This window comes from Mustela putorius, unplaced genomic scaffold (assembly GCF_011764305.1).
Source record: "Mustela putorius furo isolate JIRA1106 unplaced genomic scaffold, ASM1176430v1.1 tig00000095_pilon_pilon_pilon, whole genome shotgun sequence".
Taxonomy (NCBI): Eukaryota; Metazoa; Chordata; class Mammalia; order Carnivora; family Mustelidae; genus Mustela; species Mustela putorius.
The window spans coordinates 1,385,705-1,404,349 of NW_025421280.1; the positions used below are offsets into that span (position 1 = coordinate 1,385,705).

General features: G+C 42.3%; 1 protein-coding gene and 1 long non-coding RNA gene across 3 annotated transcripts in view; one reads left to right on the top strand and one right to left on the bottom strand.

The window, feature by feature from the left end:
• The window catches only part of SHQ1 (SHQ1, H/ACA ribonucleoprotein assembly factor), a 102,920-nt gene extending 89,575 nt beyond the window's left edge, over positions 1 to 13,345 (top strand). For both annotated transcript variants that reach the window (XM_004738366.3, XM_004738367.3), the window contains one exon: positions 11,924 to 13,345. In XM_004738366.3, the coding sequence (XP_004738423.1) occupies positions 11,924 to 12,503 (580 nt within the window). In that variant the 3' untranslated portion in view covers positions 12,504 to 13,345. The remainder of the gene's footprint in view (positions 1 to 11,923) is intronic.
• A 2,944-nt stretch (positions 13,346 to 16,289) lies between these two features.
• On the bottom strand, positions 16,290 to 17,462 carry LOC123391371. Its single transcript, XR_006606030.1, has 2 exons — positions 17,067 to 17,462; positions 16,290 to 16,868 (listed from the first exon to the last, which is right to left on the bottom strand). It is a non-coding gene; the product is annotated as an uncharacterized LOC123391371 (long non-coding RNA).
• Positions 17,463 to 18,645: the final 1,183 nt, after the last annotated feature.

Consider the following 18,645-nt stretch of genomic DNA (forward strand, 5'->3'; position numbering starts at 1 on the left):
GGTTTCTGATAGGTATGAAGCAGTTTTAGGGGCTTGGAAGCAGAACTAGAAGGAAAATTAGTAGAAATTATTACTTTTTATTTCAGAAAGTACCAGGATTGGTCTGTAGATCAAATGTCTGGGGAGGTGGGGTGGGGGAAATGCCTTTAAAGATGTGTTTTGAAATGCCCCACAGACTGGCTTTCACCACTACCTGGGGAATAACCCCCATAGCAGTGAGCTACATACTTCTGCAGAGAACAACTTTCTGGGTGTAGTTCGCGCATTGAAAGAGATGACTAATGGATCTTTCTCTAGGCATATTTTGAGATTCTCTTTGTATTTGGTAGAACGTGCCATGCCTTTTAAAAAGACATTTGCAATGAGGAGTGTTGCATTAGAGGCCTGCCAGTTTGCCCAGAGGAAACAGGATCTGGCCCCGTGAACTGACCCCCAATTAGGACACACTCCTCGCGGAGGCTCCATCCGCTTTTCCAGAGCAAATGTCAGAAGCCTGTGACTTTTTTTTACCAGGACACATATTTGTTGTTGTTGCTGTTGTTGTTTTAAGCTAATTTTTGTTGAAGTACACACAGATTATTATAAGTAGATAAAGAATGAACTCAGCTGTGGTAAAATACCAGTGTAACTAGCACCCAAATCAAAAATCGCGCTTGAGGGGCCCTCGATTCCCCTTAGTGCATTGTCATTCTCTGGCCCCTGCCCTGTAACCACCATCCTGATGTCACCATCTGTTGGTTTTGCCTGTTATAGAAACTGGGTATATAGAAATGATATAAGAGTGTATACTCTTCTGTGTGTGGCTTCATTCTTTCATGAAGCGTTTTTGTTTTTGAGGTTTATTTAGTTTAGAGAGAGGGAGTGAGGAAAGAGTGGAGGGGAGGGTCAGATGGACAGGGAGAGAGTCTTAAGCAGACTCTGCACTGACTGTGGAGCTTGACTCAGGGCTTGATCACAGGACCGTGAGACCTGAGCTAAAACCAAGAGTCAGAGGCTTAACCAACTGCGGTATCCAGGTGCCCCTCTTTCAGCGTAATTTTTGTGAGTGTTCTGACTCAGCATTAATCTTAAAGGTCTCTTTGGGGCAACTTTAAAAAAATCCAGCAGATTGGTCTGAGGACATCAAGTCTAAGAAGGTGTGCAGCTAGTTGTGTAGTCCTGTAATTGTGTAAGGAGTGTGAAGCATGGGCATTGGAGAGGTTGAGCACTGAGTAAACTCTAGGTGGCATATTTCTGAGCGCTTTCCCCTTTGCCTTTGGCATGCCAGAGGGACTCCTTCCCTGCAGGGCACAGCTTTCCAGGTCCAACAAGGAGCAAACCTAGTGGGTCTGCATTTAGGAAGGAGCTCAGTGCTTCAGCTCTGTCTTCCCTGCAGAGGGGTGACAGGTTCATTCACTGCCCTTACTCCTATCAGTGAGCTGTCCTGATGGGCACAGCATGGAGTGGTTTTGTGGAAGAGCGGAGGAGGGTACTGCAGGCCTGCCCCAGAGGTGGCCACTTAGCGCTGTGCCTGATCCTTGGGAGGAGTGGTCTGTCCCAGAGCTGTGTGCCGTCCTGTTGTTCCTGTTTTCTCCCCAGGAAATCAAAGGTTCCAGACTTCCTTCAGAGGGCCTATTAACCATGGTTCCCAGCAAGTGGGAAGAGGCAGTGCTGATGTGATATGTCAGACAATTAATAATTCTGGAAGAGCCGAACTAGGGAGCAGACCGTGTACCACTGTCATTCATTTTATAGAACAGGCTTGTCACTAAGAAACCACAGAACGGTTCAAGATTAACTGCTTCATGCCATGGCGATGTGTATTTAAGAAGACATTCCACCGTGTATCATACCAGTGAGTGGATAAATATTTTGAATTTTCAAAGTTTTTGACTCCTGTCATAATTTGGAGAGCTGCATGCTTCAGCCTGTGTGGATGTGGTCAACGTACCAGCACTTAAGTTATTTTCCTGTCTCAGTATTGTCAAAGCGGCAGAGCTTACTAACTTTATATTTTGTAACCAAGGAAAATTTTAGCATTTAGAACAAGCACACAAAGAAATAAACACATTAAATCACTTAACCCGGCCTTTCCTTCTCAGAGCATGCCAGGAAATTTGGAAGCAGTCATTTTCATTCTGCTTTCAAGATGGGAAAAGGGAGACAAAAAGGACATGTTTGAAAAACTCTATCAAAACCTCCACTTTTGTAGACCTTAAAACTTGTCCTATTTCACCAACTTCAATAGTGGATCTGAGTATAAGTAGTTGGAGGGCAAAGGGCAGAGCATACTAGTAGGTGTTCTGTGGCATCATGAGTGGGTGTCAGGGGAATGAAGGTACTGGCCTCTCAGCCCTCAGGCTGGCGGGGATGCAGAACCCTGTATCACACCAGGCAGATGGCATCATCTGTGTGTCTCATGACGTGAAATTGTTTCTGAAGTGCTGCTTTACACAGACAGCTTTTCTAAGACTGAGGTGGGATTTTAGCTGAGTACTAATAAGACCCCCGCATGGGAAGACCTAAGGGAGAAGTGTACCAGAAGAAGGGTACAACAAGTGCAAGGGCCTTGAGGCACGAATGCATTAACAAGTCCTCAGGATGGAGAAAGGGCAGCCAGTGGAACACAGTGACTGGGACACTAATGGCGGGGTGACCTCACTGAGAGGCGGGCACAACCCAGGGGCCAGATCTCTGGGGCTTTGTCCTCACTGGGGAGTTTGGATTTTATTCTGTTTTGGGAAGCCACTGTAGGTTTTTACACTGGGAAACATCATGATCATAACAGAGAAATATAAAACCATGGTGTTTGGATTCAGAGGAGAATTAGAAACAGACTCAACCCATTCTCTGCATCTTACTGGCGAAGGAAACTTTTCTGTGCCTTGCTGCTGTTGATATTTTTGGTGGTGTCATTTTTTCATCTATAAAACCAAGAAGTTATATGTGATGCTTTCTGATTTCCGTTCAGCTCTAAAGATCTTGATCCCAACATACCCCTCTCTATTAGTGTCCTAGGACCACTGTAACAAATGACCACAAACCAGATCGCTTAAAACAACAGAAAGATGTTCTGTCAAAGTTCTAGAGGCCGGAAGTCCTCCACAGGGTTGGTTCCTTCTGGAGGCTTCAGGGGAGTGTCTGTTCCATGCCGCTTTCCTAGCTTCTGGTGGTAGTGAGCAATCTTTGACATGCCATGGCCTGTAGATACGTCACTCCAGTCTCTGCCACCATTATCACGTGGCCTTCTCTGTCTCTTCATTCAGTACTATGGTAAGGACACCAGTCCCCCTGGAGTCATTGGATTGCAGACCTGCCCAAACCTGGGATAACCTCATCTTGATTTGATTATATCTGCAAAGATCCTATTTCCAACTAAGGTCATATTGACAGGTTCTGGGGGATAGGACTTGAACATATCTTTGTGGGGGACACATTTCCACCCATAATACCTTTGTTCCACCACCTTCATAGTAATGCTTTTTCCATCTTGTTGACTGACCTCTACTTAGTTTAATGGAATCTGAACAGCCATTTCATCTGAACAGCTAAGAGGTCAAAATACTGCACCTCTGTTACTAAACAACACTGTCTGCCCTTTTCACATAGATGAAATGTAGAAATACTGTCAGAATTGTTCAAATCTGACATACCCAAAATGTCTTGCTTCATGGAATCATCAGCCTCGGACCCATAATCCTCACTTCCCCATATTCTTTTCTGTCCAACAGAAGTGGGGTTTTTTTGGTTGTTGTTGTTTGTTTTGTTTTCATTTTTGTGTATTTTTTACTTAACCAGCTATTTGGTTTCATTCAAATTGCATATTTATCCTTTGCCTTGTACCAGAAATTATTTAAGGTGTGTGTGTATGCGTGCGCGCGCGTGTGTGTGTGTATAAAACAACATGGTGTTAATTAAAGGTGCGGTCAAAGAAGGAAAAAAGCAACAAAATGAAAAGAGAGGCAAGACAGAGCTTTGGATTCATTAATCTGTGACCTGCCTGGCATGATGTAATGAATGCCAGGCAGGTCACAGATTTTACTTTCCTAATAGCCAGTATGGAGAGGGAGGCCTTTGAGTTTCACACTGCCCAGAGTTTTGTGGGGCCAGTTTTGAAATCGACTCTGAACATCAGTTTGGAGGATTGCAGTGAAGCATTTCAGCGAAAGCAGTTCTGCTGGGAGGCAGGGGGAATAGAGGGAAAGGTGGCAAGTTGATGGGACTCACATTTCCATCTCTGCTAATCTGATTCGGTCTGGCATAAATGCAAAACCATTTCAGGGAGAGATTGAGTCAGTTTCTTTCAAACAGTTCTTCCCTCCCCCCCGGCCAAAGATTTTATTTATTTATTTGAAAGACAGAGATCACAAGTAGGCAGAGAGGCAGGCGGGAGTGGGGTGGGAGTGGGGAAAGCAGGCTCCCCGCTGAGCAGAGAGCCTGATGTGATGTGGGGCTCTATCCCAGAACCCTGAGATCATGAGCTGAAGGCAGAGGCTTAACCCACTGAGCCACCAGGCACCCCTCAGACAGTTCTTTATGAACATTGTACCTTTCTTAATCTGTTTATCACCTTGACCCTTCCACTTCTTAGATGGGTATCAGTGAAGAAGTAAACAGTAACCTCTCTGGATTTGAGTAAGCCTTCATTCACCTTCCTGGGGCATGCTCTAACGTATGTGGGATTACCATAGCAATTTTTTTATATGGAGTCATTTACTTTGCTCTAAAGTGTGTGCACATTTGTGTATCTAGTGCAGCTACATAGGTGTGTCAATGCCTTATTTCTGAATATTCATTCAAATTTCTGTACTTAACAGAGTTACAGAGAGAAGTGATGATAGTCAAAACGCAGAAATATTCACTAATGATCAAACCACTCAATTTAGTCCCCATTCTAGCATATTATTTCCTTCCTAGCATCCTACCCACCCATCCGGTCAGTGTTTTTTTGTTCGGCTTCTTATTGATTACTGATACTGTACAGTGCAAATAAATTGCAGATTGGGCAGAAGAGCAAGGGCTTCACAATGGCAGTGAAAGTGATACAGGAGTTGTACTTGAGGGAAGCACACAACCACTGACATTGAGGCTTGGAAGTGTGGGATTAGTTAATAGTTGAAGAAGGAAATTCTACAGTAATAGGGACATTATTGGGAAGTCTTTAAATGCCAAAGGAATCATTTGAATATCACATGATTGGAAGACCCTTGAGAAAACTGTTGATGCCTTGGTGATTATTTGTTCTCTGATTTGCTCTAAAAGGCTGACCTAAAGTGATGAATGTCATATAGCACTACACTGGAATTTTGTTAGAACAAAATTGTTAAAAACACAATATTTGGTTCACTCTTTGTTCATTGGGGGAAATGGCACATAGTTGCAGTTATAACCTACATATTAATCATTAAGTATTTTATGAACTTGTTGGTGTAATTTGTAAATTTTTTTTGAAGGTGAAATCATAACCTTTTTTTGGTTACTATTTACTATTAAATTTTGGTCTTTTATGTTGATCTACCTTAAGTGACCTTTTTTGGTCTTAATTTATCTTCCATTAGTGAGCATCTCTCCATTCTTTGCTTCAGCCATAAGGGGTGTAGTATGTTGGAGAGTATCCCCTCAAAATTCACAGAACCCGAATATATGACCTTATGTGGAAATAGGGTTATTGCAGATTTTAAGTGATAGTAAAATGAGGTCATGCTGGAGTATGGTGGCCCCTTAATCCAGTATGATTGGTATTCTTTTAGGGAGAGGAGAAGAGACACAGAGATACTTCCAGAGGGAAGATAGCATGTAAAAAAACAGACACAGCAGAAAGAGTGCCTTGTGATGGCAGAATTTGGAGTGATGGGTCTACAAGCCAAGGAATACCCAGGGTTGCCAGCAACATGAGAAGCCAGAGGCGTGGGACAGGTTCTCCCTCAGAGCCTTAGAAGGGACTTCTAGCTTATAGAACTGTAAGAAAAGAAATTTCTGTTGTTTTAAGCCCCAGTTTGTGGTAGTTTATTAAGCCCTAGGAAACTAATATAGGGCGTTTTTCAGAAAATTATTCTGCTATTTCGTGGACTATGTGTTAATCTTCATAGTCCGGCCCAGAAAGGTATTACGTCAGGTTGGAAATAGGTAGAGAGTGATTTCACTGCCTCAAACTCAATATGGCTTAAATAACTTGCAGTATTTTTGGTATTCAATATGTAGCTTCTTGTTTAAAGAAATGGATTTTTTCTGTTAATAACCGAGCTGGGAGCAGTTTTCACTAGTATAGTGTAACAGCACACACTTCTCTCTTCACCTGTACATCAGTCGTACTTGTGTTTCATGGTAGCTTTCAAGAGAAGACTGTCACTAGCAACTTCTACTTAAAACTAAGGCATTATCTTTTACATCAGGCTCCATAAGTGTGTTTTGTACAGAGGATTTCTAAAGTTTGAAACTGGTTCTTTTCAATAGACTGGAATTATGATTATATGCCATTATCATCAATACCTTTTAAAAAGAAAGTTGTAGTACTGTTTGTCCCCAGACAGAACCTGGGGTGCGTGTGTGTGTGTGTGTGTGTGTCCTTTGAAATTCACAGGCTAAGTCAGTGTATTCCATCATCCGGTATGAAATGTTTGTTGAATTGCCTCACTGGCACCCTGTCTTACATTATCAGTTGCTGGCTCTAGTGTCAGTATGTCATGCCTGGCAGGTTAGTGGGTTTTGGCAGAGGAAATGAAACCTAGTCAGTTACTCCGAGATTTATAGTAGATCTGCTATTGCAGGAAGTGGTGAAAAGTTGATTGATAGTTGGAGACAAAATTCTACAACAAGAAACAGGATGTATGCTTTCTATTTATACCCAGGTTTCCCTACATTTTAGGGCTCCTTTTGCACTTTGTTTTGGTTCTTTCATAAGGCCGTGCAGTCCCCTACCCTTTAACAGAGTCACCAAGATATGAAATAATTTGAGGGGATTCTCTGTTAGCTTAGCCATGGTAAAGGCATGTACTTCCCGCTGTGACTGTTACTCTGTCGTGGTACTTGTATTCACTGGAACTTGTCAAAGAGCCATTTTTTATTAAAAAAAATCCTCCAAGTAAGGTATTATTTCACATCTACAAACAGAATGAACTTTTTTTTTTTTTTTTACAAGCTACATGGTAGCATTACATTTCCAAAAACTTTCTAAGGAAAACTTGTTTTGAGTATTTTATTAAAATATGACATCACTGTGATCCAGTCATCATGTCTCTTTTAAAAGATGAATCTCTTCACTCCTGGTGGAATACATTCTTAACCAGTATGTGCTCTTCACTTAGATATAAAATATATACTGTAAGTACAATAGGAATTCAGCGTATTCATGACTTTGTATCCTAATGTACCTGGTCTTTGTAAGCATTCTGATTAACTAATAGTGTCACTCAACTGACAGAACTTTTTGACATGAACTAGCTGGTCTGTTTTGAGTGTGACAGTGGAAAAACCACTAACTACGTTATTGCGGTACTTTCTGAAATGGAAAGGGACATTGTGGAGTTAGGTTCTAGAATTTACAAGGAGTGGCAGACTTAGAACCAATTCTAATTGTACCAGTGGTTGAAAGAACAAAAAGTCTCCTCTTTCATGGCTTGATTTTTTTTTCTCCAAATGAGTAGTTTTTTTTTTTAATTGCAAACAATGATTGCTACAATAATTCTATTCAAAATAATTGAATAGAAACAAACCCAACTTTCATTCCTTGAGCTGTTTGGTCATATTCTACATCAGTGATGCTTTGAAATTTTTAATTCCTTATTATTCTAGCATTCTTTAGGTGGTGAATTCAGAATGCTCATCCATAAACTTAAGGTTTCTGTCACAACTTCAATATTAATTTAGGAAACTAGCCAGCTTGAGGTAGTAGTAAAAGTGGGATTAATAAATAGAGATGAGTCTGGGTGAAGAATCCTAAGTGAACACAGAATTCATTTTTTACATACTTTATTTTTTCAAAAAAAGATTTATTTATTTCAGAAAGAGAAAGAGAGCATTAGTTGGAGGGACAGAGGGAGAGAAAGTATCTCGAGTAGATTCTGTGCAGACCATGGAGCCCAACATGGGGCTCAATCACATGACCCTGAGATTATGACCTGAGCTGAAACCAAGAGTTGTATGCTTAATGTACTATACCATCAAGGTGCTCCCATTGCTTATCTTTTTTTTTTCTTTCTTTCTTTCTTTTTTTTTTTTTTTACAATTTTATATAAACCAGTCACTTTAAATGTGATATAGCACTTAAAATGAGAAGCAAACTGCAGGAGAAAGATTCACATTACCCAGTAACAGGCACGGGTCCTATTAGGATCACATGGCTCATCTGAGCCTCTTTCCTGCCTGTCAGAGTGGATCCTTTTTAGTCTCACATTCGTGGGGTACGCTGGGTCTGAAAAGAGCCAGGATTACAGGTGAGAGGCTTTGAAATTCCAAATTTGTTCTGTTACACACGACAGATACAGTAAAGTAGACAATAGCAAAGATCCAGATAGTTTCATCTTGAGAGTCGACACCTCTACTCTCTTCGCTGTTTTTGCAAAAATTATCCAAATGTTTTCTTCCAGGTCTAAGCCTCTGTCATTCAGGCTCAGATGTGTACTTCATTGAAGCTTGCTAAGCTAAACCATCAATGTTTGCAGACTTCTGTGCCTGTACCTGTCAGAACTTGCTCATTTGGAAGATGTTGAATAAAGCTCCAGCTGGGGAGAAGTAAAGAATGTGGTCTTGGGACTGGAAACTTCAGAGCCCGGCGATTTGTGGGAGGCCCCGTGGCAGAGGAGGGAGTGCCCTGGGGCTCTAAGGCACAGGTTTCTGATCTTGACTGTGCCTCATTAGCTGGGTGAACTTCAGCAGGTCTCTTACCCCTCCAACCTTTTCTTATGTCATCGGTAATGTGGACAGAGATGAAACTGACCCGAGAGGTTGTCATTTGGAGCAAGTGTTTTTGGATCATCATCTTTTGTATATTGTTGGAAGTATTTGTCGTGGCTTGTAGGAATGTGAGATGTATGGTCACTGAAGTAAGAGCTTTTATTTCAAAATTTTATTTCTAATATTATGATTTAGTGAGAGGCATGGTCTTCTTTCCCAGATTCCTTGCTCTTTCTCTCTTCAAGCTGCAGGTTGTCACCCTGAGAAGATCTGCTTCAGTGAAAAAGATGGCAGTGAACTAGCTCCTGGGCTGACAGGGCCATAGGGCAGAGACGTCTCAGACTAGTCCACTACCTCGGACCAGATTCTTTACCAGTGGTCATCAGGGTTTCAAAACAGGTGGTGGGTGAACACCATTGACACCCTCCTTGGACGTGGATGTAAATTACATTATAACCATCTTACTCCATAACTGTGCTCCTCGAGATGTCTCAAACTGGTGGGAGCATCCAGAGTTTATAACCCTCTGGTGAATCATAAGCTGATGTTAGCTGATCTTATCCTAGTTTTTCTCTTTACCCTAGAGAGGTAAGCTTCCTTTTCCTAACCTCTGAGGATTCCAGCCCTGACACTTGGGGGTTTCCTTGCATATGAGAAAGTTGCCCTCCATGATCACTGTTGCCTGTGGCCATGCCCCCACTCACTGCGCCTTGCACCTGTCTGTGGATGCTGCCTGTGCTCACGGAGGGCCAGCAGTGGGGATGGAGCTTCTTTGCATCAAGTTTCATTATCACGGCACATATTCTGAGACCAAAGGGTCTCAGATACATCAAGGCACTTAGGTGAAAAATACCACCTTTTTTCACTTGTTTCCATTGCCCCACCAATCACTTCAGCTCCAGTGAAATGAAGCTTCATTTTCTCAATGTTATGGGATGGACAGCTCTTTCAGTAGTGAACTTGCCTTGTGAACTCACCCTCCTCCAGTGTGTCTCAAAGCTGCTAAATGTTCTGTATGCTCATTTCTCCTTCGAATGTAGAGACGCGTAGAAGCCATGTCAGTGTGCTGACCACTTTCACTCACTGCCACCCATTTTCATCATCATTTCCGATTTTCCTCTCTGGGAGAGTGAAGACAGGGTTTTTGGACTCGGAGTATGCTTTTCGTTGCTTCTTTCAAAAAAAAAGGAAAAAAATTAATTCATCCAAGTTAAAAAGTTTATATTTAGTATAAGGTAACATTACAAATTTAGAAAAATACTCTGATATAACACGAAACGGTGTTCCGATAAAAATAAAAAACACTTACTTGTGGAGCATAACAATAGCATGAAGGACATGGGGAGTTAGAGAAGAGAAGGGAGTTGGGGGAAATTGGAAGGGGAGGTGAACCATGAGAGACTATGGACTCTGAAAAACAATCTGAAGGGTTTGAAGTGGTGGGGGGGTGGGAGGTCGGGGTACCAGGTGGTGGGTATTATAGAGGGCACGGATTGCATGGAGCACTGGGTGTGGTGAAAAAATAATGAATACTGTTATGCTGAAAATAAATAAAAAGTAAATTTTTAAAAAAGCACACTACATCATGCTGCTCTCTGTAGTACTGCATTTTATTTTTCATATATTTACAACTTTTAAATAGAAATTAACGTTCACAGAGGTTTAAAAATAATATGCAGTGAAAAGCCGCCCTTGTGCCATCACCATCCTCCACCTTTCTAGTCCCCGCCCCTTCCCCCCACGTAAGCTAGTGTTTTCTGTAGCTTTCCAGGTTTATTGATAAGTATACAAGCAATAGATGTGTTTCTATTTCTTTCTCGTTTTTTAACATAAAAGATAGCATATACATACGGCATGCCTTTTGCTGTTGCTGTGAAACAGGATATCTGGGTTAGCCCATGAACAGCTTTGTTCCTTACACAGCCATAGACTCTTCCTTTGCTCAGAGAGGAGAGTCCGTAACTTGATGAACCAGTCCCATATCGGGGGCATTTTTTTGTTTCCCATTTCCGGGTATGAAAAGCAATGCTGGAGTAAATAACCTTGGCCTCTGTCCTGTAGCATATGTGCTTAATTTCCAGATGTGGTATTGCCGGGTCAAGGGTGTGTACATTTTCAGTTTTGTAAGTTATTGCTAACGTCTCCTTCACAGGGGTCAGACCTGTTTAATTTCTCATCAGCAGTATAGGGAGGTGCCGTTTTCACAGTCTGGCTGGTCATGCTAGGCTAGTGTTTGGATGTTTGCCACTGTGATAAATGAAAAATGTATCTCAGTGTGACTTTAGTTTGTACTTCTCTTATTTGACTGGAGTTGAACATCTTTTCATATGTTTTACAAGCATTTATATTTATATTTCCTTTTGTGGGAATTATCTGCTTATGTCTTTTGTCCATTTTCTGATGAACTGTTATAGCCCATTTTTAGGAACTTTTGGGGGAGATTAGGCCTTGCCCTGTGACATGAGTTGCCAGTATTTTTCTCAATTTTATATTAGCCTTTTGACTTGATAATGTTTTGTTTTGGTGGTGGTGGTGGTGGTTTTGGTCTTACAGAACTTTGGTGTTTGTTTTTTTTTTTAATTGAATTTGTCAGTCTTTGCTTTTCTTTTGTGACTTCCAGATTTTTTTTTTCTTTTAAGATTTTATTTATTTATTTGACAGAGAAAGAGAGCACAAGCAGAGGGAGTGGCAGAAGGAGAGGGAGAAAAAGGCTCCCCGCTGAACAGGAAGCTCTATGTGGGTGTCGATCCCAGGACCCTGGGATCATAACCTGAGCCAAAGGCAGATACTTAACTGACTGAGGTGCCCCGTGGCTTCTGGATTTTAAGTTGTAGTTAGAAAGGGCTTCCTCATTCTAGGGGCATAGAGGGAATCTCCTGCATTTCCTTGTAATACTATATTTGCTTCATTTTTTTTTTTTTTTTTTACATTTATAGCTTTGATCTATTTTGGGATTTATCTCAGTGTCACGTGAAGTATGGATCTAACTTTATTTTGTTGTTCCTGGGCCAATTAATCAGTAGTCCTAATATTTCTTCAAATGGCTTTGAAGGTCCAAAAAGTTAGCAGCTCTTGCAGAAGCCTTAAAGGAAGAATCCCTGACAAAGGCCCAGCTGGGCCTAGACCTGGAAGAGCTGGAAGCCGCAGCACTTCTTGTACAAGAGGAGGAAACAGCATTAAAAGCAGCCCATTCCATGTCCAGGCAGCAGACCCCTTCCTCCAATCCTGAGGCCAGTGATTCCGAGGAATCAGACAGCACCACGTCGTCTGAGACTGAAGGTTCAGACTCAGAACAAGGGGAACTCACAGGCAGTGAATCTGAGACAGCAGATCCCTTGCCAGGTTCCTCTCCAGAGGGAAGAAGCGCCCTGCTTATTGTTGCCGGTGGGGTGTGCAGAAACACAGCCACCGAGACATCAGATGGCAGTCCTGGAAAGCCACCTGCCTCTTCCCAGGCTCTTAGAGGGTGCCGGCCACTGATAGAGGAGCTTGGAGAGCACCTGAACTCGACCGTTCAAGTTTCTGAACCTGAGGACTCGGCTGCTGGAAGCCACAGCACCATGCAGGGCAGAGTTGACTGGCAAACACCGAGTGATGGACGCCAAGGGGTTTTCCCCACCATTGAGAATTAGATAAGATTTGGTTTCCTTTACTGAATGATAATGCTTCATTTTCACTTTGTCCTTTTTCTTAGTGTGTACAGCAGTGTTTTTCGGTGAGCTGATGTTGATAGCTGTTGGTTTCCTTGGTACAACTTTAAAAATAAAGTTTTAAAGTATTTTTGCCGAAGTATAATTAATATTGAAGATGAAATAATAGTTGGGCCAGAATCTCTAGAATGCAGAGCCCATTAACATGGTTTTCTTCAAGATTTTATTTTTAAGTAACCTCTAAAATGTGGGGCTTGAAGTCACAAACCTGAGATCAGAAGTCACAAGTTCTAACAGCCAGCCAGGCACCCCCATTAATATTTTTGGTAGCCTCACCAAGGGATATTTGACATACAATAAACCGCACGTATTTAAAATGTACAGTGTGTAAGTGTTGACATATATATGTGCACAAAATGAAATCATCACTGCTGCCAAGATTCTGTTGTTACCCATCATTCCCAAGTGTCCTCATCTCCCTTTGTTACCCCTCTCCCCTACCCCCACCTACCACCCACCCACCCCTCCAAATCAAAGCACTGATTTGCTGTGACACCGAACATTAGTTTGCGTCTCCTAGGATTTAATGTAAATTGAATTTATAGTAATATGTACTCTCCTAAAAATTAGGCTTATTTCACTCACTGTAATTATTTTCAGATTTGTTGGTGTAGCATGTATTCAAAAGGGCATTTTTAAAAAGGTTTTTCTTTTTTCCCGTATCTGAGAAATATTTCATTGGATAGATTTTTTCCATTCACCTACTGACGGACATTTGGTTTGTTTCCAGCTTTGGGCTGTTACAAATAAAGCTGTTATGAACATTTGTGTGCAAGTCTTTGTGCGGACATATGCTTGCATTTCTCTTAGGTAAATATCCAGTGGTGGAATGGCTGAGCCGTATGGTAGGTATATATTTAACAGTTTAAGAAACTTGCCAGACTGTGTCCCAACATGGCAGCACCGGTTCTCGTTTCCACCGGTAAAGTAGACTTGCAGGTCCTGCACATTCTTGTCATCACTGAATGTGATCCGTTTTTACATTTTAATAAGAGTGAGGGGTGTCTCACTGTGGTTTTAATTTGCATTTTTTAAGACTTCTGTTGGTGAGCCTCTTTTCAGATGCTTATTTGTCACCCACAAATCTTTGTCTGTTCAAATCTCTTGCCATTTTTTTTTTTTTTAAAGGCTGGGATGCTTATTTTCTTAGTTTCGAGTTTTGAGAGTTCTTTATAAATTCTGGATACATATCCTCATTATGAGTCATCTCTGCACACCTTGTAACCTTCAACTGGGTGCCACACATTGTAAATTTCACCTTGCTGAACATGTGGTCTTCTTCAGCTTTGTTTGGGGATGCAGTTACTTGGAAATAGTTTGATCTTCGTGCATCTTGCTTGCGTAATTTGTTAGGCAGGTATGGAAGTGTTCAGTCTGGATGAACTATTGCCTGGTACTAAGGAAGGATTTTCCCATGCCCCCGAAATTACAAATTTTCCAGTTCAGGTGATGGAAAAACGGCACCTGTGTGAACGCTGACCGCTGTTCCCTCCAGTGCTTTCAGATGGTGCTTTCCCAGGGATGACACGCTCTCTGCAGTAAGTACTTTCATGAGTACCAGACAGGCTCTCTCTAGATATCTAGCCTTCTCTGCAGCTCCCTCTTCTCTGGTCCTCTGTCCTGCAGCTGCCGGCTGCCTCAGTCTCCCCCTTGTCCTCCACTCTGTCTCCTCAACTTGGGAGTCCACTGGAGTCCCTCCTCATGCAGCCTGGATAGTGTCTGCACGATGACGCGGCTCACTGTGTTTGTTTCCCATTCCCCAGGATCACTGTCTCTCATTGCCTAACATCCAATGTCTTAAAAACCATTGTTACACGTTACATGTAACATGTTACATGCACTATTCCTTTTTTTTCTTTTTTGGTTATTTTGGGTCAAAGAGTAAATCTGGTGTTTATTACTCCATTAATGTTTTCAATGTTGAGTTTTCCCACTTGAGTGTAAGCTCCCAGGGAGTGGGTTCTGTGTCGTGTCTGGTTACCACTGATTCATCAGTGCCCGTATCCTCAGCACTCCATAAATATTTGCTGAATGAATGAACAAATGAAATAAACCAATTTGCTCTAGGGAGGAAATGAAATGAAATCTGATCGGTATTAATCTCAGTAGCATTTTTATTTCAAGAAAGGGTATGCTCCCTTTTACTCTAGGTTTATATAGGTTGCAAGTATTTGTATTTCCAATACAAATTTCAGTTTGTATTAACAGGATAGTTGGGGTGACTGTGCCTTTTGACACGCATGCTAATTCCTGAACGCTCTTAACAGCTTTGTCGGAATGTGTTGAAGACTTTTCTCTGGCCCCCTGCAGAGCTTCAGAATCCCTGTGACCATTGAAAATGCATTTCTTCTTGGTGACACTTCACCTCCAGCCAGTTTGAAAAGTGCATGATCGGTTACCTCCTTCCTTCACTTCTCCTATCGTCAAGTTGAGCAGATCCACTTTTGTCTAGAAGTTTCAAGCCACAGAAATTCTTTCTTCTACCAACTCTGTCCTTACTTAGTTATCTACACAAGACCTACTTCTGTGAATCTTGCCATGGGTTGAAAAACCTGTTAGTCCCTTCCTCAAAGAATGAGCAAACACAATCCTCCCTGGATATCCTCAGAGCAGAGGAGCTCCATAAACAACTCCCAGGAGTACCAAAGATGATACGAATGGGCGCCTTACTTTTCGACTCCCGTGTCTGCCGTGTTTCTTTTGCCTACGCTCTCTTTGTTCACACAGGGTTAAAGCTTTGTGATATCACATTACCCTGGCTTTGTTTAAGATGAGTTAACACTACACCACGTCTATAACAAGTCCAAAGGTGCTGCCTTTTGATTTTTTTCTTTTTTAACTTGCCAACCTGCCATGCCACTCTAGGGAGCTCCTGTAACCAAATGACTTGCCCAAGAACCCTGGGTGATGGGAAAAACAAATATGTTGGGGGGAAAGCAGGAGAGGACCTCGGCCACTGGTCGGAGCTCAGTGGAAAGAATTAAGTCTTTGGGGTTGTTGAGGGGAGGCGGTAAGTTGCAGAGCTAGAGCTCAGGTATGACCGGCCCACAGGGGGTACACCCAGCTCCAAACCTCCTCCTTCCTTTTGAAACTGGGAATAGAACTGTTTTCTTGCTTATCTTAAAAGGGTGATGAGACTGTATGTTCAAAAACACTTTATGAAGTGGGAAGTCCTAAACAAGCATGAGGGTTTAGTACTCTTCTCTGACTTTCCAGAGCTGAACAGGACTCTGTTGAGCTCCCCGCCAACAGGTTACTGGGGGAGTGCTGGGCACTGTGAAAATGAGTCAGACTTGTTAATCGCTCCAGAGGCATGCCAGTGGTAAAAGTCTACACAGTTCAGCAGATTAGAGAGAAATATTAATTATGTCAATGAATCACATCTTCTGGGTTCGCATTATCGTTGACCTAGTTTTCTATGTTCTGTCTCTCCTCTCCCATTATCCTTGAAGAATAATCCAGAGCCTTGCCGTGGGCATGATGGGTTTTAGGTGCCAGTAACTCTGCTGATATCATCTTTCACTGGCACAGGATTAATTTACAAATGAGATTGGGCTGCTCCCAACCACTTTCTAAGTTAGTCGAACAGCTGGGGGGCGGTTTTCACACCTGCTAGTGGAAAATCCACTTTGGTCATATGGATCAAATTCTATGGTGAAGAACTGGAGGAAGGAGAGAGAGAGGGTCAAGTTTTCTCCACCGTAAGACTTCATAAAAAATTGTTTTTATCAGAGGGGCCCCGGATATCCATTTTGTTACAAAGAGATTATTATCTTGTAACTAGAAATTGCCCCTTACAGTCAGTAGTGACAAAAACACCTCTAAAAGAAAACAGACATAAATTAAAGACAATGTAGGAGTTAAACCTTACTGAAAAATATACAGAATCTTCATAATGTATTACAAAATATTTGAAGATGCAGAACTTCCCCTCCTATCAACTGACGGGTTGTGTAATGGCGCTGCGTGTCGGGTGAATTGAATGAAACTTCATAAACAAATCTAACTGTTTGGTCAGGCATCTCCATTAAAGCAAATCAAAAACTGCAAATGTTTCCTTAACATCATTCCGTCTGAATCCCCGACGGCCTTCTTGTTTGTGATCTGCTCCCTTTCCCGGCCATTCTCCGAGCACATTATATATAGTTTCAATCCATACCAAATGAAGGAAGCATTGATTAGACTTGATTTAAGGCAGCAAGTGATAAATGCAGCTGGAAATTGATTCATGCCTCTCAAGTGACTGGGGCACAGCCATCTACAGTTGACACAACTCTTGTCTCAAGGCTGGAGAAAACAAACAGGGAAACACATGTCAGACAGATAAATGACTTCGCTGTTTTGAGCTCTCCGTGGAGGCCATTTGTTTTCCTAGATAAGGAAGACTGCTCTCCGAAGTCATGAAAAGATAAGCTAGAGAAAAAGGATGAATGTGGAATTGGATGCCTGAGCCCTTGGAAAAAAACCCAAACAGAAAGGATTTACCTCCGAGAAGAATCTTGCTAGGAGGCTCTGCTCTGTCCTCTCCTCTCATCCCGGGGCGCTGCTGGCTGTGTTGGCCAGGCCAGTTCCACTCCAGCCAGGCCCGCATCCTCAAGGCCCTGTCTCCAGGATCGTAAGTGATGGCAGTGGGATGCTGTGGTCCAAGTTCTTTCCAGCAAGACAGTTTCCAACTGCTCTTTCGAGTGAGCAGTCTGGGGGAAAAAAGCAGCGGGAATGGCTGAGTGACTCAAGAGCCCCACTTAATGAATTGTGGCCTGAAGGGCCAGCAGTCTGACGACAAGTGACAAGTTTAGAACCCTATCCCCTCCAGAATGCAATAGCCCTCTGGCAATGCAGTGCCTCTCATGGAGCCTCCTGCATGGTACAGGGTTAAATATTTACTGCATTTTTACTCTGTTTTCTCACCTCGACATGGTTGCTTATGCATTGCTTTCTCTCCTCCCTCTTAGTTTGCATAGATGGACATCTCACCCATCCTTCACAGCCCCATTCAAATGTTACCTCCTCTAGAAGGTTACCTCATTCTTCCTGGCTGGAAATTATTTCCCTCCTCTGAACTCCCACGAAATCCAGGCCAGGCCCTGCTGGAAGAGCCTCGAATCCAGGGAAAGCTAAAAGGATCAGAGTGGGGAAGTGTGATGCCTGTGAGACCATGCCACAGAACAGTTTCCAGAATTCTTGTGTTCAGACTTATGTAAAGTTAAAGTTACAAAAAACAAAACAAAACAAAACCCACCGTGGAATGCAGAGGGCTGCTGACATAAAGCTGCCAACACTTGATTTTGTATATACAGTTGACCCTTGAATGACACAGAGATTAGGGGTTGAAAATCCACATACAACTTTTCACTCCCCCAAACTGTAGCCTGGTGTTGACCAGAGGCCTCACAATAGCATAGTTAACACATATTCTGTATGTTCCATGTATTATAGAATGTGTTTTTATGATAAACTAAGCTATAAAAAATGTTATTAAAATCATGAAGAAGAGAGGAGTGCCAGGTGGCTCAATCGGTTAAGCATCCTACTCTTTATTTCAGCTCTGGTCATGATCTCAGGGTTGGGCTTGGTGCTCAGCACAGAGTCTGCTTGAGATTCTCTCTCTGCCCCTCCCTTTATGCATGCACATGCTCTTTCCTTCCCTAAATAAAATCTTAAAAAAAAAAAATCATAAAGAAGAGAAAGCATATTTATAGTACTGTATTAATTGAAAAAAAAATCTATGCCTATTAGTGGAAATGCCCACTTCAAACCCATGTTGCTCAAGGGTCACCTGTACCCAGCCACTGAAACCTTTCTTTCATAAAAGCATGTTTACATCAAAAGAGTAAAAGGAGGGACGCCTGGCTGGCTCAGTTGGTTAAGCAGCTGCCTTCGGCTCAGGTAATGATCCCAGCGTCCTGGGATCGAGTCCCACATCGGGCTCCTTGCTCGGCAGGGAGCCTGCTTCTCCCTCTGTCTCTGCCTGCCATTCTGTCTGCCTGTGCTCGCTCTCGCTCCCTCTTTCTCTGACAAATAAATAAAATTAAAAAAAAAAAAAAAGAGTAAAAGGACAGAATTG